Consider the following 15,998-nt stretch of genomic DNA (forward strand, 5'->3'; position numbering starts at 1 on the left):
CTAGCCAACAGCTTCATCCGTGGAAAAGTGGATGCCACTCTCTTCACCAAAGAGGTCGACGGACATCTTCTGATAGTTCAGATATACGTGGACGACATCATATTTGGGTCAACGAATGAAAATTTGTGCAAAGATTTTGAATCAGTTATGAAACAAAAGTTTGAAATGTCATCGATGGGGGAGATGAAATTCTTCTTGGGACTTCAAGTTGATCAACTATCTGAGGGAATTTTCATACACCAGACAAAGTATGTTCATGATATCTTAGAGAAATTTGGGATGTCAGGATCTACTCCACGTCAACCCCTTTAGCGACTAATCATGGGATAAACCCAGATCTCACCGGAGATAGGGTAGATGAAACGATGTATCGTTCCATGATCGGATCGTTGATGTACTTAACTGCTTCAAGACCCGATATCATGTATCCAACGTGCCTCGCAGCACGGTTTCAGTCAAGCCCCAGAGCTTCGCATATGGTGATTGTGAAACGGATATTACGCTACCTGAAAGGAACTCCTTCATTGGGGTTGTGGTATCCAAAAACAGGTGATTTCATGCTCGAAGGGTATTCTGATTCCGACTACGGAAGCTGTAAAGTTAACGCAAAATCAACAACAACGGGTTGTCAGTTCTTTGGACCATGTTTGGTCACCTGGCAATGTAAGAAGCAGACCTCTGTGGCTCTATCCACATGTGAAGCGGAGTATGTATCTGCTAGCAGTTGCTGCTCTCAGATCTTGTGGATCCAGTAACAGATGCGCGACTATGGTTTGCAATTTCTTAACACCCCTATCTTTGTTGATAATGAGGCTGCAATTAATATCACGAAAAATCTTGTTCATCACGCTAAACGAAACATATCGAAATTCGTCATCACTTCATCCGAGATTGCTTCGAGAAGAAGTTGATACGAATTGAGAAAATCCACACTGACAATCAAAAAGCTGATTTACATACCAAAGCATTTGACAAAACTCGTTTTAAATATCTTTTAAAACTAAATGGTATGAAGCTTTTATCAGTGTCGGATGGGATTATTGGCGTTGATGAGGATCACATTGTAGATGATGATGTTGAGAAACAATCTGCAATGGTTTGTCATTTTTTACTTGTTTTGGTATTTAGGGGGAGTAGTTATATTTTCAGAAAATACAAAAACAGTAAAAAAAATTCAAAAACCCAAAAACATGAGAAAATTCAAAAATAAAAAAAAAACAAAAGAAAACTGAAAAAGAGCTTGTGTAAAAAGGGAAAATGATAGTACATTGGCTTGACAGTTACAGTACGCTAAAGAAATGTAAAGTTTAAAGTTTTTAAACAGTCTCGCTGATGATGTGCCGATAGGTTTTTATACATTCAGTAAATCTTGTTTGGGATATAAACTTAAAATTCAAACTTGCTTATTTTGTGGGGAACAAATCTTGGATATATAGGTAACCCCTGAAATCTTGTTTGAAAGGTCCCTTTTTCTGAGATACTAGGTCTTTATACTCAGTGATATCTGGGGCATTATTCCCGGGACTTCTGATTTTGCGGAAGCAATGGCCTAGTCCCAGTATAATACTTTCTGCATGCTTTTTAAAGTTCACCCTCATCATAAAAAAAGATAACACATTGCAAAATGTTAATCATGTGCTGTTGAAGAAACGATTCTCTAAAGGGAACACACCTAAAGTCGAACCGTCATCTCTCTGCTGAACGGAAGTTCTGACCTGAGCTCTCACGGTTTCGCATCTAACCCTTTTACATATATCATCTGTGTTATACTCACCTATAAGACTGAATATTGGGATCTGGAGACGGGAGTATATTCAAGAGGTGGGACACACATATAAGTTTAAGTCATTAATTCACCTTAATCGTATCTTGAACAGATTGAAATCTGTATGAAAATTTAAGAGGATCAGCATATCGACAATCTAAGTGAATTGTTTAAGACTTAGTATGTTATAGAGCTTAACGGTGCTAGTAACTTGTCATTAGCTGATATGATTCCCTAACACGCTCATCAAAAATATGATTGTAAATAGTTTACATTCTGCATTTTAATTCCTGTATTTCATTTTCTAGTTTAGAAATTTTATTAAAAATCCAAAAAGATTTTTCATTTCTGCTTTATTTTTCCGACAAATCAAAGTGGAGAGTTGATCTTCAGATTTAGAAGGTTGGAGCAGATGCAGAAAGATTCTAAGCTGGATGATGAGTTGGGAGCTTAACTTGTTAATTGAGAAAATTGGAAAGTCAAAACAAGTTCATTAAATTGAAATTTGTAATTTTTCAGAAAATATTTGAAAATGTTGAACAAAAGTCAGTTTGTTTTGTCACAAGATCAACCAAGGTCATTAAGTTGGACTTGGTAGATAAATTGAGTAATCAGGGTCATTAACTTGGACCTGAATACTTAAGTGGATTTCTAAAACTGATGAACAATTAATGAAAGTTTAAGTTTGTATAGACTATAATGTTATATGTTTGAGGAATAGGAAACAGGAGTGAAATCCCCATGGCAAAGAAAATGTCAAAGTTTGAACCAGAATTCAAGTCCCAGCATATCGAGAGGGGGAGTCTGTGAAAGGGGGAGTCAGAATTCTGGATCAACATTCAAAGGGGAGATTGAAGGTTAGAGTTTGAAGATAAAGATTGAAGGATGCTTTACAAGTTCAAGACAATTCAGGGCAGAGAGCGATAGATCAAGACTAAAGACTGAAGACTGGATGCTCAAGACTTCGTCAACATCCAAGGGGGAGTCTGTTAATGCACGGTTGTCTGTTAACTTCGTCTTTATAGAGTCTTGTATTATACTAGATAGATCAGGGCACGGAAAACGAGAAATCATGATTATAGGTAATTCCGCACGAAATTGTAATTCCGCTTGGAATTATAATTTCGCATGAAATGTTAATATCGCATGAAACATAATCTCGTGTGAGTTAATTCCGCATGGAATTAAGTTTCGTGTGTGTAAGTTCATGCGGAATTAGCTGTCTATAAATAGTGTTGTGCTTGTGTCATTTCATACGGAATTACAGTGTGTGTTTTGAGAGCTGAGGTGCTGCCGGATTGTTATCTGCTTTGTAAAAGCTCAGAAATCAATATAAGAAGAAAATTAAAGGAGAACAAGCTGTTTTACGTCATTTACATTGATTCCGCCTTTGTATTTGATGCTGAACTACTCAGATTGACTCGTTAGGGTCACACGACGATCCAACAAAAACCCATCAAACTATCACACTCAACAAAATCAAGCAAATCTTTAAAATCAACCTCTTAATAACCTAGATCTAAAAAAGCTATCAACTTTATCAACATTCACAACAAATCTTGAACAACCTAGATCCAATTCATCATAATAACCCTCAAATCACAAGAATCAACACAAATCAACAACAATTGACAACAACCCATTACAGATAATATGAACAAAAATGTACCACCAAATAAAAGTAAAAGCATTTACCCATCATGAGAGAGTCCACAAGGAGGTAATTTGTAACACCCCGAAAACGGGTTTGGTAATCAAACCCCGTTAATACTAGATGACGGGTAAAGTAACGTTATAGGTAAAAGTAAACCGGTGAATATTAGGATTTTAATTAAATGAACCTAATATTAGATAAAAACGGTATAAAGGCTTTTGAGGAAACAAAGTATACAGAAGGCCCGAGATTTAACGGGACTTAAAATTAAAACGGGTTATAACTTCCCGAACCCATTAAGTTAACTAGGAATGTTTAACCTAGTTAATAAGGGGAATATTACTAGAAATAGGTGGGTTATGGTCTACTTAATGACTAACCAAACTAGAGGGACCTAAGTTGCCAAAAAAAAGACTTGAATTATAAAAACAAAAATCAAAACACAAGACACACTTCGTGTGTGTGTGCGCGTACGCCCAGGAGCAAGAACAAGGGGCTCCAAACCCTAGTTCAACAAATTGACCCAATTGAAGCCCAAATCAAGAGCCAAATCAATGCATGAACGCAAATTCGTGATCACCAAGTCAAGGGGATCGTAAGGTATGTTGAATTTCTAACATTCGTGAAGTTGTAAAAAGTTGGTAATCATCCTAATCGCGAATTAGGCATGGATTAGAGAAGCTAGGGCTAGATTAGTGATGTATACTTGCTTAGGAACGAAACCCTAAGTGAAAATCATACATAACATCCTATGAATTGAAGGATTTGATGAATTAACACACTTAGATAAGTGGGTTTTAATGTTATGATGAAATTGGTGGTATAACTATGCTTAGAATCAACATGCATGATAACAAATAGAAGGTGTTCGATTGAAGCATGAATTTGGGTACAAGATCATACTTCTCACTAAATGGGTTTTGTATGATATAGGGAAATTGATGTTAAGATCGTGATGTAGATACTTGAAATCATGTTACCTAGTAGTTAATGTGTAAAATTTGATTTCGTTAAAAGTTCGGATGAAATGCCTAAGCGAAATTCCATAAACCAAATGTGCATTTAATAAGTTGATAAGTCGATTGACTATAAAAAGTCAACCCGACCAACTATATGATCGAATGACAAATTCAATATAAGAAGCGTAGGACGGAATAGTCGTAAAATGATTATTACTAACCTAACCATCTTACAATTACAATGATAGTTTGACGCTTGGCAAGCTAGGTGAAAGCTTGGGGAAGGAAGCGGGTCAAACGAATCAAGAATGAAGGAAAAGCGCAATTCGGATGCAAGGTAAGTAAAGCTTACACCTTTTTATGTAATACCTATTGGTTTTATATATCATGATGAATGTAAAGTCTTGTTTGAATTATGATGTTCCGACACGACATGTGCGGTTCGGAACAAAAGACAATGTTTATAAACCATGTTTAATGGTTAAAAGAGAGCTAATACGGTTATTTAATCATGAAATGGTCAAAAGATAACGAGTCATATAGTTAAGATGGTAACTAATATCATCTCATAAAGATTCACGGTCATTTAGACCAAACGGGTCAAAAGGTGAAATTATCACCATTTGATAATATTGACTAATGGTTTGTCAAGTTGTATGATTTTAGGAATAAATAGCACCCGGATGTTCACATTGCTATTACTTAGCGGCCACTAATGCAAGGTATTAAAACTGGTTAATGCATTGATCCGAGTCAGGTATGTAAAATGGTTCAACTCATCACTTAGAACTTGAGGTTCTCTAAGAGTTAAACAAGGTCAAAAGTGGATATTCGGTTATCTTAGAGGTAAACCGAATGATTTAAGTTAAAATCGTGGTGTTTTAGAGAAATAATGGTTTCTAATCAGAATTATAGTTAAAAGATTGGATTTTGGGTCAAACAAGTATCTATAAGTCATTCGTCGTAAAAGAAGGACTAAAATTGACCAAAACGCCCTCGTAGGCTAAATTGAACAAACAACCCTTAAAGGTTGTTTGGAAACGAGTTTTTACGATTAGATAAATACTTAGGACGAGTATAAAAGTTGAAAGATGTAATACGTTAGTCAAATGGCTCTATTTGAGTCTTTGCCGTAAAATAATGAGTTGAGGGGTAAAACTCGATTTATATAGATTACCATAGTAAACCCACCATAAATACAGTTGTGGTGGAAAATTTTATGATAAGAAATGTGGTAATGTAATGCTAGAAACAATCGAAAGCGATTTTAAGTTAGAAGGTGCTTAAATACCCTTAACGGGTCAAAATAAGAACTTGAGCGTAAACGGGTTTCTATTATGTAAGAAACCCGTGATTTGAGATTAATATGATAGGAGATGTGGAATTTATGAATTTCATGAGTTTAAAGAGCAAATAAACATGTTTGTTTGATAAAATTGAACGGGTCAAAATTTGGTAAAAAGGGCAATAAGCCGAAGACTTAAAAGTCTGAAATTTTGTTAAACCGGATGTTGGATTTTAACTACATAAGGTGGAGAATCAAATTACAATTACGTAGGAAGAAACGGTAGGTCAAACGGACAAGCGGATTGAAAGATACGAAAGTTTTCGTGTCAAAAACGGCAAAATGGAAGGGTCTGATACAGGGGCCACCGCCGTAAGTTACAGTGGGGGCTGAAATCGTTACGCCAGTTCACTCCTGCCTTACGGTAGGGGTGCTTTAAAACAGGGGCCACCGTAACTTACGGTGCCCACCGTAAGTTACGGTGGAGGCCAGTTTCAAGTCCTTGTTTGTGGAATCAAGAGATTAATGTTGGGATTTCTTTCCATTATCATTATCTTGCCTAGTACCATTAATTAAACTATCAATACTAACATTTAAGCTGGTATTGATCATAGGTGAAAGTCGAGAGTCCCGGATGAAGATCAAGCGTCGAGCAAGAACCGAAAACACATTAAACGAAGCTTCCACAATGTTGTTTCGTCGTTATTCTAAAACGGCAAATTAAATCACACTATGTTGTTTTGCTTTCAAGTTTAGAAAAGTTTTAATAACCCGTATTTGAGTATGAATGTTTAAATATAATTACTCAGTAATTTGTGATTATTTACGGAAATCGCTAAATAAATTTATGGTTGTTACATAATTGTTCTTGAAAGAACTGAAACCCCTGAATGGTGTGCGCCAAAAAGGACCCAAAGGCGGTACCTTCAAGTGCACTTTATAATGCAATATACAAACTGAAATCACTACAACCTAACGAATCGAAGAAGAAAAAGTATGAATCAGTGTAAATACCTCAACATTGTTGTGTCTTTGTTCACATAGACATTTCCACAAACAGGTGGGCTACATGTAAATGATGAGATAAAGAATCTAGTTGCCTGAATGGTGATCAACTTGAATTTCATACAACAACAACATATGCTAACAACAAACATCTAACAACCAAATAACCGATTAATAGATTAAACTACAAACCTTCAATTCTGTTAATATCGGACGGGTTGATGGGAGACGCGAGCACTTAACACAGACGTCGTTTGCTTTGATTTCAACCGGCGGAAGTTCGAATAGCCGTTGCCGCCAGAGACGACGTCAAAAGACCGCCGACAACGACGGGCTTCCTCAGAACAGTTGCTTAGCTGAGATATTCGAAGACGGGGAGAGAAAGATTGAGCTCGGAACAACCGCCGATCGGATAGATTTAGGGTTTGTGAGAGCGTGTAATTGGCAAGGTTGGAATGATTGAAGAGAGAGAGAGCACGCGGTGTGAAGGGAAATAAGAGAAAAGAAAATCCCGCCCAAAGGGAATTCTCTGGCCAAAGAGGGTGTCCACATCACCCAATTGATTGGCTAAGAATAGATCATGTGGCTAAAAAGAATTCTTTTAGTATAGTAGATAGATTCACTCGATAAAAAAAATGATAATAACTTTACCTGCCGTCCTTCCATCTGCAGCGCAGTGGTTGTGACATCCAGGTGAAGGCTCGGCTCGGGATTCAACCCGGGTTCGAGTCCAACGGAGGATGAGGGTAAACCCATTCCATGGGGTTCCTGCGCATCAGGGGTGTGCGACGCTTTCTAGCGGTGGTCGAGTAGTCGGCCTTTGGACATAGCTCCGAAAGGGTGGGTTTACACGTGGAAAGCAGTTAGCCGTTAAAAAAAAAAAAAAAAAAACTTTAACCCCCGCCCATGAACTTTAATAATTTAAAAGTGAGTTAATTACTGTTTTCGTCCCTGTGGTTTGTCAAAAATCACTATTTCAGTCCATTAGTTTAAAAATTGCGATTTCAGTCCCTGTTGTTTCACTTTCGTAACCATTTCAGTCCCTGTGGTTTCACTTTCGTAACCATTTCAATCCATTATTCTGTTAAGTACAAGGACTGAAATGGTTACGAGGTGGACTGAAATGGTTACGAAAGTGAAACTACATGGACTAAAATCGCAATTTTTAAATTAATGGACTGAAATAGTGATTTTTGACAAAACACAGGGACGAAAACAGTAATTAACTCTTTAAAAGTAAACATTGTTCCCGCCAATAAACTTTAATAATTAAAAGAAAAAACTGTTCCCGCCAATGAACTTTAATAATTAAAAGAAAACATTGTTCCCGCCGTCAATGAACTTTAATAATTAAAAGAAAACATTGTTCCCGTCCAAGAACTTTAATATCATTGAAATGAAATGAAGTGGAATTTGGCAGGGAAACTTTTCGGTAGGTGAAGTTTCAGTCCGCACACATACTCACCCAACGAGTGTTCGGGTTACGTTCAATTTGGGTATCTCCTCCTTTTGATCTCTCTCTCTCTCTATATATATATATTGTTATTACTTACTTGATTTCATCAATTTTTCATGCCTTCTGTTTCAATTTTTGTGATTTGAGTAAGGGCTTATTAGAACTTTCATATCCGTCGTTTTTGTGTTGTAATTATAAATCTACGCTTTCTGTTTGATAACTGCTTCTTTCCATTTCACTATTCATAAGTGTTTGTTCATGTCATGTGGCTGCCAAAAAGTTAATCTGATAAATGGATAGGTGTTTCGATGTGGGTTTTTATTAGTTTTTTGTTCTGTATTAAGTTGTTATAATAGCGTTGAGTGCTTCAATTTCACGATTCATAAATGTTAATTTCACCCACAAAAACTGCACATCTGTGAGAAAAACAAACATGGGTTGTTTATATGGCTGCCAAATGTTAATAGAAAGAAAAAGTAACAAATAGACTGATAAATGGATACTATAATAAGGGGTTTGGAAGTGGGTTGTTCTGTAAGTAAATAAATATAAAAAGTGATGGAGGAGATGATGATGCCTCATGTATTTCGTTTGTTTTGCAGCATTATTAATTTTCAATCCAACAAAAAGAACAACTGAAGATGAAACTTCAATATGCTGAACGAATGGCTTTGGATAGAGTCAGCACGCTTCCGCAACCCATATTAGAAACCATCCTATGTCTTTTACCAACCGAAGAGGCTGCAAGGACTAGTATTCTCTCAAGGGAATGGAGGTACAAGTGGACCAAGATTCCTATACTAGAGTTTAATTTGCGTAAAAGAACTTCCGAGCTAACATCTGACATATCAAGTACAATAAAATACATTGACATGCATGATCTACACCAAGTTTTGCTGCTGCGCCAGGGTCCAATACACGAGCTCACCCTTTCTATGACGGGTAATTGGGAAGACCACGACTGTTTTGAATTTGATCAAATAATACTTCATTTGTCGAGAAACCACACTGTCAAGAAACTACGACTTGATGGACCGGGTAGCATGTTGCATGAATTACCCAAATCTGTTTTCGCATTGCATGACTTAGAGGACCTCGATCTTTGTGATTTTATTGTTGACCTTCCATCAATATTCAATGGCTTTGGTAGCCTTGTAAGCTTATACTTGAATGATGTAAAGCTCTCTACAAAAACTCTTCGACATCTTTTATCAAATTGTCCATCACTTGAGAGCTTGAATCTCGTAAGTACCCACTTGAACATACGTTCTCATGTCATGGACTTTCTAAACTCATCTGAGTATCATGACGTGTTGCAGGATATAGGTGAATCAGATGATAAATGCACTATTTATGAGCTACTCAAGTGTTTACCTGTGATTGAAGATCTGACTATTTCGATTGATTACTGTGAGGTAACATGTCCACATGAAAATATAATTGAAAGAAAAGTTGTAAACTTTTGGCTGTTAATATTTGTTTTGGTCTATGGTTCAAGTGGCTAGTTCTAGACTCGGTTCCGCAAGAGCTTCCAACCTCACTAATCCACCTCAAATACATACGTTTGGATGGAATGTCTTTTGTTGAGGGCTCAAGATTAGCTTTTCTTCTTGTTTTGATCAGATGTTCCCCGAACTTGGAGAGAATTAAGCTACAGGTAAATGATATTACTATATCTTGTATTCTGTTTGTTTGATTGTCGCTGACCAAAAGAATTACCTTTATGTAGATGGCGTTGGAATATAACGGTGATCAGGGATACGGTGATCATGAATATCGTGCTGTAAAGGATGAATATTCAGATGTTTGGTTTAAGCGTCTTTGGTTGGAGCATCTGAAAAAACTGGAGATTTCTTTGATCAGAAGCTCACATGTGATTGAATTTGTAAAAGACTTTGTGAAGTTTATCTTGGTTAGGTCACCTAAGCTGAAGAAGGTGAGCATATGCAGTGTGGTTCACCGGAATCAAGAGTCGGAGATGTTGAAAACTCTCTTACAGGCCCCACGCGCATCTCCGGCAGTAATAATTACCACCAATGAATATTAGTGAGAATTGCTTTAAGACCTTATTGTTTGTATGTTGAGATTTATGATGATAATGTAATGTTTGTATGGCTACTAGTTATTAGTTATCTAGTATTGTGGTCATTTCCGGATCAACTGTCACTTATTGTTGTGTTAAAGAGTAGAGTCGGGGAAATGGACTGCTATGAGAGATGATAAGCCACATCAGTGGCAAATGAAAAACCAGTGCGGGCCGGACTCTTAAAAATCTAATATTTTACACTACAAAAAAGTTTTTTTTTCGGAAGTTTTCGGTAAAATTAACACTACGAGCGAAAAAAACAGTGGGGCCGGACTTTTAAAAATCTAATATTTTACACTAAAAAAAGTTTTTTTTTCGGAAGTTTTCGGTAAAATTAACACTACGAGCGAAAAAACAGTAGGGCCGGGCCACCAAGAAGCTCCACCCGTGAGTCACGTGCCATTGCTGAAGATCAACCTTTCTGCGAGGATATGGTGACGCATTATGAACCATACCAAGATCCCGGATCTACGGAGTCAGAATTCCATGTTTCGGTTATCATACATGTATCCAATGAAGAGGTAATAGGCTCAGCTACCAATCCATTAGTATGAACAAGTCACCTGTTAAGTAGTCCATGTAGTACTTTTATTTTTAAACAACAATTCCTAAATTTTTAGGATAAATACACAACCTACATTCTACAGGATTTGAACCCCTGACATTTTGGTTATAAGGCATACACCTTAACCACGTAGATGTCCCATTGAGGACATGTAGCAAAATACTTAGGCTCACAAAAACCACAAGATCCTTGTACTTGCCCATGCCCATGCCTAAAATGTATTTAACCAATACGAAACGCAAATAAAATATCTTCAAACGTATGTGGATATATAAAATAATCATTTAGAGGTGCACAAACTGGTCCAAACCGGTTCAGGCTCTGTCAGCTGAAGTCAAATCAAATCGGGGCCAAACGGGTTTGATTTAAAACCGAGTTCTAATATGAACCGAGTGAAACGAAATCAGACCGGATCAAATTTTAAACACGGAAGAATCGAATCAAATCAAGTGGGGACCGGTTTTTGGTGAAACCCGGTTTCAATAGTGTTTCCGGATCGGACTATAGACTGGATTCGGATTCCTTTTTATTTACCTACAACTCATTATGTCTATGTTGGGCTATCAAATGTACTACCTGATGGACCTGATAGCCCACGTTAGATTGAAATTAGAATATGTGAAATGGCTTCAATAGCACGAATAAGGTAGGGGCGCTCGACTAGTAATAAAATTCCATCACTCACAACATCCAATCAAGTTTCGCTATGTTATCATGTATTATTCCATCACTAGTGATGGATTTTAGTGGAAATGCCCATCACTAGTGATGTTTTTTTTTAAATTATAAATTAACAACAAAACAATAAAACAATAAAATTATAAATTTCATTTAAATAAATCCTAAATTACACTCTATAAATCCCAAGATTAGCTCGAACCTTCGGTCGTACGGGTTTTTTCTTCGAACCCGAACCTCGTTTGCTTGAACCTTCCATCTTTGGTTGAATTGATTTTTTTTGAGCTTTAAAGAGTTAATTGCGCGGATGGTCCCTGTGGTTTGCCATTTTTTCATGTTTAGTCCCCACCTTTTTAAAATAGCATGTTTGCTCCCTGTGGTTTGCTCGGTTGTTACTCGGATAGTCCCTAATATGGATGGACGTTAGTTCTACTAGTTAAGTCCATATAAAATGACTAAAATACCCCTTAAAATAAATATAATCTATATATATCTATATAATACATTTCCAATGGACATAAAAGTAATTTAACCCCTAATTTTTAAGATGGCAGACTAAAAGATTTAAATAAAACCTATAATTTTACATTTTTCTTCCCATTTTATCCTCCTCTCCTTACAATCAACACCCACCATCATCAGTTTCTTCATTTCTTCACCGAACCGTTTCTACCTTTACCAGATTCTTCAACTCAATCGTCTCAAATTTAAGGCCAATTGAATGTCCATTGAATTCCCATCAGTTGTGAATGTCGATTGAATTTCCATTGAGGTCATGCATTTATCAATTCATGAATATGTGATTAATGGTACCACTCCTTCGATGTATTACTTAAAGAGGGAGATAGAGTGAAGACTGGAGAATACGGAGAGAGGGGAGCAAGCCAAGGCCCTCCGGCAACGGTGACATCGATGACAGCTACGATACTAATCTCACCGCTATCTCCTCTACCTTTTGATTGATTTGATGTTTCAATCGAAGATTGAAGACGCCAATTGAATTTGGCCAGTTGTGTCTAGACCCGCAAGCCCGTCGTAACGCCGTCATACAACAATGGTTCACGTCTCCTTCAAGATGTATATCTGATATTTGCTTGCTCGATGTATCAAATTGATCTCAACTTTTTAATGTACTGAATGCTTAATTTGGTTGAAGAGTAGCATGGGAACACATAGAAATTGTTGTTTTTTTAACTGTAATATATGAACTCATTCATCATTCCTGTTGCAGGAAACGTGTTATGATTCGAAATTGATGGTAGTCTAGGGGAGAATTCCACCGGTCACCCCTGTTGAATGAATATATCCTGGTCTGGATCTTGTTATGCTTTTTCACAGCTTTCAATTTGCGTTTTTAACCCCAAAGAATAAAGAAAACAGGGGTCACACGTATCAAACGAGTCAAGAACTGCAATAGGCATGTGGTTTTCTATTTCATAATCCTCTTTTTGTTGATTAATTTGTGATTTTTTGACGATTTGATTCATATTTTCTTGGAAACCACCTGTAGGAGTGACTCTCGAAACATGGAAGACAAATATTAAATGTTTATCCGTCACATGAACCCACCACGAGGGCAACGAATCATGTAAAAACACTACAATCATCTAGGTACACACACCTTTCAATTTGACAATTTCATCATGTTTTAGGGCATAAAAGAGCCTGATCAATAGCATGCCCACAAGGTGTTTGTGTTAATGCCTGAAAGAAACCGATTGCTTGATTCACATACTCCTACTTGATATTCAAGGTCTAGGTCAGTTTGCGGTAATTTTTTTCATATAATTTTTAAACCTAATAAGACATAATTTAGAGATTTTTTTGAGGCCCTAAAAAAGATTTGGTTATTTTTTGTTGGTACCATACTTCTAAGGGATTGTTATTATGTAATAGTCTTTAGGTTTTTTAGATGTTTTATTCATGGTTCAGAGTTGCGGTTTATGGGATGGCCTCTTTAATTTCAGGCTTAAAATATTTTTTTTTTGATGTTTTATTCATGGTTCAGCATTGCGGTTTATGGGATGGCCTCTTTAATTTCAGGCTTAAAATATTTTTTTTTATGTTTTATTCATGGTTCAGCGTTGCGGTTTATGGGACGGCCTCTTTAGTTTCAGGCTAAAAATAAATTATGAAGAAGGATGTTTGTCGTTTATGTATATATGCCAAGGCCACAATCAAAGGTGGGGTTGAAATTATGTACAAAAAGGATGCTATCGTTCCTAAAAATGTTCCGCATGCATTCTGGGAAAGAGCTAAAGTTTGATCTTTTATATTTTTTTATTTTGTTTGATTGTTTCATATATATAGGCTTTTGCTCATCGCCACTTTTATATACAGATACGATGCAGCGAACGAGATAGCTTCTCCATATTCAGTCTTGTTAGTTCTTGTATCTGCTACTATATTCTTAGCTTGTTTATTTATTATTATTATTGCTACAGATCATAAATTTGATATGCATGTAAGTGCTATAGGACATGTTCATTGAATCGGGCGAACTGGGCGAGCATATAACATAGGTCAATATGTTTCAATCGTAAGTTCTTTTTTGTGTATTTGATACCATTATTTCTATTCAGTTTTTTATTAAAAAAATTGGTGAGAAATAGTTGAGTTAGCTAAAGAACCTGATGGCAACGTACATCAAGATCATATATACAGGATAGCTTGCTTGGCTGAGATGACCAGCACCACGTGAACCCCCCGTCGCATCCCTTTGTCTAAAGGTTTGGCCTTGAACATTTAATCATTTTTAGAAAAAGCTCTATGTTTTTAATAAGTTAGTTTGGCAAGCCTGATTTATTCCTTTTTTTGTAATCTTCAGATTTGTACTCTTGTCCAACACGATTTATTCTTTTGCTTGACAACAGTTGCTCTCTCTGGCACAAGCTGGATATGACATAACTGCAGATTTACTTAGAACTACAGGTATGTTTGTATCAGTTAGTTACTAAGTTTATACTGATTGTTGAATTTGTCTTCTTTGTTAGAATATGTTTGTCTTTACTGGTAGATAGATGAAGAAATGCCTTATAAATGCTTCAAATCATCCTTATTTTGTTATTGTAGATGATGTTGAGCTTTTGGAACCTCCAGTGATGGAAGGTTTGGATTTGCTTTTGGCGGTAAGCATCCATTTTTATATATATACTTATTATAAATATATAAATGTTATGAAACTCTTTCCTGTATTGATGCTTTTCGCTTCTGTCACCTCCAGAAGCATAATGGTTCAAGAAACAATGGTGTCCCTGAAACAAACGGTTGGTTTCCACACTCACTTATGTCGTAGAAATTTATAAACCATTTCTTATTATCTTATTTGGTTCAACATTATGAAGGTGTTTTGGCAGGGCAGCCCGTGCCAGCAAAGAGTCTATTTGGTTGAAGGTGGTGATCATTGTGGTCTGATTAAAGAAGGATATGATGGCTAATTCTTAGTGGAACGTATATTTGATTGAAAAATATGTGATTTTTAAGCTCCAGCCTTCATCTTCATTGACCAACGACGGCTTCGACAAAGCACCACCGTAACCACCGGACACACCACCGTCATGGTCCACAACCCCATCCCCACCCATCTTCTCATCTTCTCCGGCGACACTCCTCTGTCCGTTCCTTTCGTCTCCGGCTAAAACACCACCTCCATCCCATTGTTCTCTGGCGAAGCACTCCCCTTCCCTCCTTTTTTACGGCCAACCAATTCTTTTGGCGCCCATTAAATCACTTCACTGCCACCAGGTGGTGGACTTCAACCGGCAAGATAACATCCATCGGATTTGCAGGTCCCTTCATTGCCAATTTTCCATCACAGGTCACCTTGCAACATTCACCAAACAGAGTACATCTTGATTTGCAGGTCCCTTAATTGCCATCGCAGGTCACTTTACAACATTCGTGGATTTGGAGGTCTTTTCATTGCCATTGGATTTGCAACGTCCACCGAACAAAGTACATCTTGATTGGTTTTACTGGGTTTTGGCATGTTTGAGCTAGTTCAGTTTGGTTTTGTTTTGTCTATAATTGTTATATTATCCATCATATCTATAAACAATTTTACAAAATCAAATTCAAACAAAATCAAGATTGTTAATTCTCTTTAAACAATAATAAGACATAAATTGCAATCAAGAATGCGTGGTGATTTTTCAGCGAGTTCACCTGGTGCGTTTTCCCGCTACAACACGGCGGAATGGAGTTGCCGCATGCCGGAACAGTCCTCGTAAAAGAGTTTGGGTGGGTTGTTGAAGATAAATCATAAATGGGTCCCACCTTATATTTTTGTTTAATGTATTTTTGTTTTTTTAATAACAAAGGGTATTTTAGTCATTTCAAACTCACTTAACACTAAGAACTAACGTCCATCCATATCAGAGACTATCCGAGTAACAACCGAGCAAACCACAGGGAGCAAACATGCTATTTTAAAAAAAAAAGTGGGGACTAAACATGAAAAATGGCAAAACACAGGGACCATCCGCGCAATTAACTCAACTTTAAAAGTTTGTATATTTTTGTGTTGGAATGATTGTATTGTGGGGA

At 36.8% G+C, this 15,998-nt stretch overlaps 1 protein-coding gene and 1 long non-coding RNA gene across 17 annotated transcripts; both read left to right on the top strand.

The window, feature by feature from the left end:
- Positions 1 to 8,030: 8,030 nt before the first annotated feature.
- On the top strand, positions 8,031 to 10,284 carry LOC110917095 (F-box/FBD/LRR-repeat protein At1g13570). 2 transcript variants are annotated; one of them, XM_035986036.1, is made up of 6 exons: positions 8,031 to 8,164; positions 8,727 to 8,899; positions 9,033 to 9,368; positions 9,444 to 9,539; positions 9,623 to 9,781; positions 9,854 to 10,284. In XM_035986036.1, the coding sequence occupies exons 2-6, from the start codon at positions 8,894 to 8,896 to the stop codon at positions 10,169 to 10,171; spliced, it is 915 nt and encodes a 304-aa protein (XP_035841929.1). In that variant the 5' UTR covers positions 8,031 to 8,164; positions 8,727 to 8,893; the 3' UTR covers positions 10,172 to 10,284. The 2 variants fall into 2 exon arrangements, with proteins under 2 accessions (XP_035841929.1, XP_022017405.1); XM_022161713.2 differs by having other exon boundaries at positions 8,727 to 9,368.
- Positions 10,285 to 12,959: 2,675 nt separating this feature from the next.
- LOC110917137 lies at positions 12,960 to 15,527 on the top strand. 15 transcript variants are annotated; one of them, XR_004884746.1, is made up of 9 exons: positions 12,960 to 13,064; positions 13,536 to 13,636; positions 13,794 to 13,835; positions 13,931 to 13,992; positions 14,105 to 14,182; positions 14,281 to 14,384; positions 14,526 to 14,581; positions 14,677 to 14,719; positions 14,798 to 15,267. It is a non-coding gene; the product is annotated as an uncharacterized LOC110917137 (long non-coding RNA). The 15 variants fall into 15 exon arrangements; XR_002580373.2 differs by adding an exon at positions 15,316 to 15,527 and having other exon boundaries at positions 13,536 to 13,992; positions 14,798 to 15,241; XR_002580369.2 differs by having other exon boundaries at positions 13,536 to 13,835; positions 13,923 to 13,992.
- The last annotated feature ends 471 nt before the right edge of the window (positions 15,528 to 15,998 follow it).

Source organism: Helianthus annuus, chromosome 16 (genome assembly GCF_002127325.2).
Source record: "Helianthus annuus cultivar XRQ/B chromosome 16, HanXRQr2.0-SUNRISE, whole genome shotgun sequence".
In the NCBI taxonomy this organism is placed as follows: Eukaryota; Viridiplantae; Streptophyta; class Magnoliopsida; order Asterales; family Asteraceae; genus Helianthus; species Helianthus annuus.